This window comes from Aegilops tauschii, chromosome 5 (genome assembly GCF_002575655.3).
Source record: "Aegilops tauschii subsp. strangulata cultivar AL8/78 chromosome 5, Aet v6.0, whole genome shotgun sequence".
Lineage (NCBI taxonomy): Eukaryota > Viridiplantae > Streptophyta > Magnoliopsida > Poales > Poaceae > Aegilops > Aegilops tauschii.
This window is the reverse complement of record NC_053039.3, coordinates 135679685-135686005: the sequence shown is the minus strand read 5'-3', so window position 1 is coordinate 135686005 and position 6321 is coordinate 135679685. Positions and strand designations below refer to the sequence as shown.

The 6321-nt window shown below is 41.6% G+C and overlaps 1 protein-coding gene across 2 annotated transcripts; it reads right to left on the bottom strand.

Annotated features, from left to right (window-relative positions):
• Positions 1-1203: 1203 nt before the first annotated feature.
• On the bottom strand, positions 1204-4618 carry LOC123493994 (uncharacterized). Of its 2 annotated transcripts, XM_073500035.1 has the most exons (11): positions 4056-4440; positions 3769-3939; positions 3293-3689; positions 3081-3211; positions 2882-2957; positions 2562-2800; positions 2290-2476; positions 2062-2185; positions 1734-1990; positions 1582-1657; positions 1204-1507 (listed from the first exon to the last, which is right to left on the bottom strand). In XM_073500035.1, exons 3-8 carry the CDS (start codon positions 3425-3427, stop codon positions 2138-2140), a joined length of 816 nt encoding a protein of 271 aa, XP_073356136.1. In that variant the 5' UTR covers positions 3428-3689; positions 3769-3939; positions 4056-4440; the 3' UTR covers positions 1204-1507; positions 1582-1657; positions 1734-1990; positions 2062-2137. The 2 variants fall into 2 exon arrangements, with proteins under 2 accessions (XP_073356136.1, XP_073356135.1); XM_073500034.1 differs by having other exon boundaries at positions 2066-2185; positions 3293-4618.
• Between the last annotated feature and the right edge of the window lie 1703 nt (positions 4619-6321).

The window sequence follows — 6321 nt, the reverse complement described above, 5'->3', positions numbered from 1 at the left end:
GCTTTGGGAGATCATCAAACTAAAACATCACATTCTATTTTACAGGTCTGCCGTGCTATTGTCGAACATGTGTTTTTTAGTTGGGCTCCAATGATGTGTGTCCATTGAAAATTAGTACTACCAGTTATTAACATAATAGTATGGGATTTTTTTGTTACTAGTTAAATGCCCGTGCGTTGCAACGGGAAAACATCAGTTATGTGAAACATCATTCACATCCGGCCAATTCTTACATGGCATTTGGTTTTCTTTTGTGAGCATATATGTTCAGAGTTTGGCGCATCTTAAGATAGTGTAAGGCGGAAGTGATTAATACATATGTATCTTCCTTTCCCCGTTTCCAGCAGCGCACAACAATCCCTCAAAATCCCTAAAAAAACAATCCCTCAAAAAAAAAAGCAGCGCACAACATCCTCTCGGCCTCTCCCCATCTCAGCCGCTGACCAGGGAGAGGGAGGGGGCACCACCGGCCACCATAGCGACCTGCCCTCCGAGGAGCAGCCGCCGCCCGCCGGGATCTAGCGTCGGCTTAAGTTGTCATCTCGCCCTCGCGGTTCTTGCATCGCGCAGCCAGGGGCCACCACCCCTGCCCTGCTCCCTCCCCCTAACGATCGGCGACGACTGCCTGTGCGGCCGCGCCGTTATGTTGCCGGCCAACTGCCCTGCGTCTCCACTCCTCCAAGGCTCCAACACCCCTTCGCTGACCCCCTGCCTGCCGGGTTGCCGGACAGAATTTTGTTGAGGCCAACCACATCACAAACGGCACACAGGTAAACTAACATCTTCCACCAAATTCCCCATTTACTAAGTAGTAGCCTTATTTTGTTTAGTTGCTTACATCTCGTGATAAGTAGTAGCCTGATCTTGCGTAAATTGCAAGGAAAATCATAGTCAGAGAAGAATTGATCTAGGACTTGTTAATATTGGTGAGTCATGCATGTACATGTGTCTATATTTGTGGATCTCAGACATCAGTCTTCAGGCGTTCATATATGTTTGTGCCTGCAGTCTTTCATTTAGCTCCGGATGCTGTGAAAAATCATCGTAGATTTATACTGTGCCATCTGCACAATGTCAAAATGTTTCTAATAGCCGAAGTTATTTTCTGCTACTTAGTCTAGTTTTGATGCACCCAGAATTTCGTTATAATTACCAAAATATTGCAGGTGTCGATGGAGGAACAGGTGGTAATGTCATTCTTGGTTTCTCAAGATCTGTCTGGGATTTCAGTAACTTGCAACATCACACGGTATGCTTTTGGTAATTAAACTTACATTTTGCTCCAGCAATGCATCTTACTGAAACCTTATAATAACCAATATCCTCAAGCGCCTTAATTGATCGTCGCTGTTGTAATAAAATAACACATATGATTCTCCGACTAAAAAAAGTTTATCCCAATTCTCTTCACCAAATCACGCACGACTTGTGGAATATTTTCTACGCATTCATTGTCCTTGTACGACAGCAAGTGTACCAACACCTGATTCTGTAGGTCATAATCGTCCTGCACGTGAATTATGCTGTCATGCAAGGCTCACATCTAAAAGGACACATGAATGGTGAATGTAGAGTACTCACCGGGACAACAGGTAATCCATGTTCATGATCATGCCACGTGCGCATAATCTTTAAAACTAAAAACCCAGACATATTGCTGCATAGGAGTAAATGTTATTAGCAATATGATAGATGAAAATATGGTCAAATAATTGGAATGTTAAGGTTATAACCTGTTTGGGTTTTTTGGAACTCCAATTGATATGATGCGACGCCATCTAAAAACATCATCATTCCAGCCAGGAATTGCATCTTGTAATGCTATGTTTAGATGGAATGAAATACATTGAATCTTAAATATGTCCTTCTGTGAAGGATTCTTTTTCCATGCATCCGATAGGGGAAGAGGGTCGAGTATAGTGATTGTTCTATCCAATAGGTCGAACAGGAAGAGGATGAAGCGACCGGTTGTACAAAACGGCAACAAAATCTGTGTGAAGTAGGCTTTAGAAATAAAATACGGGGGTGAAAAGCACACACAGAGATGGGAAGTATGACTACCAACTTGCACACCGAGACGTCAAAGCACATATCAGGCCAACAATGAAATAGTTTTGCAATAATGTAGCGTTGGGCATCAAATGGTAAACGGAGTTTTGGATCTTGTGTAGTCATTTAGTATCATCTGAGAGGAAAGTAAAGGATTATTAACATTCTATGCGTTTATGGTTGCAATTATATGTGCTCGTCGCCGTAAAAAATAAGTATTATGATATTTTAATAACTTACAGAAAATCTGAGATCCATATAGTGATATGGAGTGTCTTTAGCCCATTGAATGTCGTCTGTAGCATTTACTCGAACAGCCATGTTAAAACTGTCGACATCAATAGCCCGTGTATTCTTTAGTAAGTCTTGTAGTTGTCTAAGACTTATACTTAGTGGGTAGGGCTTGGAGCTACGGATCCATTCTTTCCTATCAAATAAACCATAGCATCAACGATATAGTGAAAAAATAATATACATAAATGCAGATATTGTTATTTTGAAAGTTGACTTACTCTCGGGAATCTGCATTATGAATGGACATGATATGACCTCGAAGTTTGCAAAGTAGCTCATTTTTATTAAGTGGCATTCTCAGAACAACCATGGCAGGTGGCGGGTCCAATATTTCAACACCGTCAGTATCTATTATATCGTCTGCTGGATTATGGTACTCAGGAGTTCCTTTTATATCGTTCAGATCTGATTCATGGAGAATGATTGCTACTTTTTGCCTGAAGGGTTTGACATCTTCCTGCAAAAAAATAATTAGAATCAATATATTACAACATTGAATTAGATATGCAATACACTTTTGTCATCCTTCACGAATTACCTGTGTAACAGGATGTGACAGTTTGTGTCCTGTCCAGTATTCAATGAATTGTAGCATGAACAAGCCGCAAGATGATCTATTGGTTAAAAATATTGGGCACATTAGTAATAAGCAAACATAAGGAATTGTTGAATAATAATCAATAATTGTTACTGCTGCTCTCATTTCGCATTTTCTCATGTGATGATTTCAAACATACCCATCAGATTGAATTCGATCTTGAATATACTCTTTTATAGTCCATCTAGTTACATCAATATCTGGCCAAGTACCTAGGTTAAACCCATTCATCTTAGAAGCAATCTTTAGATGCGCCTCAAGCCCCTGAAGCTGTTAAATAGGAAAAAGAGTATGATAATATAGGTGAAACTAAATGCATGAATTCCAAGTACAGATATAGTAAAATCATACCGTAAGTTGTAGATCAGCTCGGCTCATTCGAGAACCAAAAGAATCGAGTACTTGTATCTCGCGTTGTTCGATATTGACAACAGATAGATACCAATGCGTTTGGTTCATATTGATTGGAATGAACAACTGACACATAATATACAAGTCGTTGCCCCGGCTAGGTAAACAAATTGATAACAAATGATAGAACCATAGGTAGGAAAATTAGTCTAACCATGTCATGCTGTAGATACTTAAGCACCTTTTCAACCATGTGGTGATGACTCTCAAGGCTTATAGGAATTTCACCATCTCGCTTAAGTATTCCTGAATCATATGTAGTTTCCAAGAATACACGTGCACCCGCTGTACAAAATTTATCCTGGACCCTTAGGCAGTAAATATATGCATTTATGACCTATAGTAGAAAAAGTAACAAATAAATTAGACATTCTTGAAGTGTGTAAGTATGATCATCGGAATATATTTTAGCTGACCTCGCTCTCCACCCATATCTCATCTTCTAAAAGACATTCCAAATCTCGATGTGTCAAGGTTGTGTCATGGATATTCACTAACTTGGTTTTGCTAGGGAAGGACATGATGTATTCCTTCATTTCAGTAAAATTAATAGCACATGCATTTTCTTTTATCTCATTCAGATCCATCTGAAACAACATAGACATAAGTAAAGCTTAATTGAATAAAAAATGTGGTGGTTGTTTATATAGCACCTGTGGAAGCTGATCCGCTTGTTGCTAATACGTGAATGCAAGGAGCTCACCTCGGCGGGTGCGACGGACATGGCGAGTGGAGCGCAGAGGCAACGGCGACCGTAGCGCAGCGTCGCCGAGAGGACGGCCTTGAGGTGCTTTACACCGGTGAGCCCGTCCCGGCTGCCGTCGTTTCCCCAACGTATACAGGTTCTCTTCCACGACTGATGAACGTGCCCACAAAGGATCGGCCAGAGAGAGAAGAAAGAGACCTATGCAGGGCGTCAATGGGGTAGTGCGAGCAGCCTTGCTTTATTATTTATACTTCCCTTCCGCTGAACTCGGGAATTTCTTCCTGCATGTGACACGCGGCCTTAACTGCCCTGCAATCTCGGCGATTATCTTCCCTACATAGGGCAATCTCCGCGATTATCTTCCCTACATAAACATGATTGCTTCCATCTGATTTGTTTACCGATAGGGAGCAAGAAAATCGCCAGAGATATCGCTCCGTTTTATTGTCTCGTATACTCTTACTCTGAGTGGAAACATCCCATCCAGCGACAAATTTGGCTAGTCTATGGCGGATAAGATGGAAACACAAAGCAGTCCATTTTTTAAGTCTTCTGATGATATTCGTTTTGCTACCAGGAGAGCAAATGTTGATACTCATGACTGTGCGTGAGTGGCGCAGGAGCACGTTGGCTGGATCATAGCCCTCATTTTATTCTACATAGTCTATGAGCTGATAACATATTATGGTTTCAGTTAAATGAAATTCAGAGAGGCTCGTAGGATTGCTGGTTGTCTGGTTCGAAGACAAGCTGGTTCATGTATGTCGTTTTCAGAAACCCTACAAAATAGGTTTAATCAAACAATATAAATCAATGTTAAACTTTCTTTGTTAACGCAAGGACTCACGTTTTGCTCTGTTGACCTCAAGCAGTGTGGCACCTAAAGTCCAGAGCCCCTGCTTCGCTAGTCCCCATCGTGTCAAGTGGCGTGACACATGCTGGTCCCAGACGCGTAGGTAGATAAACTCCCTCCTGTTTGAGCAATGAAATGTTAGCCCTGTGACACAGTAAAATGTATTATACATGAACCACTTGGATGAAGTACTTACCGACTGTCCATTAGCACCACATGTCGGTATGGCGTGGTACGGTCGGATGACCTGTGTAACATTATGCGGCTGACATGCATCACTATACCAATGACATCTGGGCAAAAAATGTTCAGAATTTATTAACAAAGCCTGGCTCAACCACATGTCAGCATAATTAATCGTGAAATGATACAAAGCACCTGCAAGCATCCTGTCTCTGAGGCTGAAGACATTTATAAAATCTCTGAATAGTGGCGGCAACGTAGTGATGTTAATGCTGGCCCTTGCAAGACGTATTTTAGTGCGCGAGTGGAGGGCGATGTAAAAGTCACATGGCAACCACAAAGCAACTGGCAGATGCACACCTGCTGGTTCGAAACCAACTTTACTGAAAAAGTATACTGAGCCGGCACGTAGGTTGTCCATGAAGCGATATGCGATAGGTTGAAACGGATCGAATGCAATTGCATCCATTTTGACCCCCTGTGAAATTTATTGCATACATTAGCAGCATGTTGCTTCCATTTTGACCCCCCCAATGAAATTTACTGTATACATTTTGAATTCTTACAGTCTGGTCGATGAGGATGGCGTGAAAGACGGCAGTTCCACTCCGAGTATGTTTGATGCGAGCACACAAAACCTTTGTCATTGCGTCCCAACCTCTATTGTATATGTGTAGGTTCTCAATTTCGTTGAACCTTACATGCCTGCAATTGCTCAGCATTGAGAAAGAGAACAATAATGCAGATTATACTTATGCAAATAGCTAAAAGCAGGAATGGAACTAATGTTGCCTGTTGATCGGAGGGGGAGAGCCAACGGGAGCGGGAACGAAGTTCACAGGTGGTGGTGCCATGATCCTCTTTGAGCCAGGACGGCCCATTTGAGTCGAAACCTGACATGGGTAATAGACGATTACTTTTGCTTGAAAAGAATACATCAAAGCTTCCATCGGTCACTGAAACTTCTCCGGGCAGAATATATGGTCCAGCAGAAAGCTACACTACCGGCAAGTATTCAAGCTCATCCATATTATCTGTTTTGCATCTTCTTTGAAATTAAGGACATTACTGGCATAATTGGCCCATCAATCACCCGCTCCTAAGTGAAAAATAATTGAACAACTGAAGTGGGGCCACACACTCTATATTAGATAGCATATCAAACAATACCAAATGTACCAAAACTCAATGAGAAAGAAACAGAGGTAGACATGAACATTTAAGAGT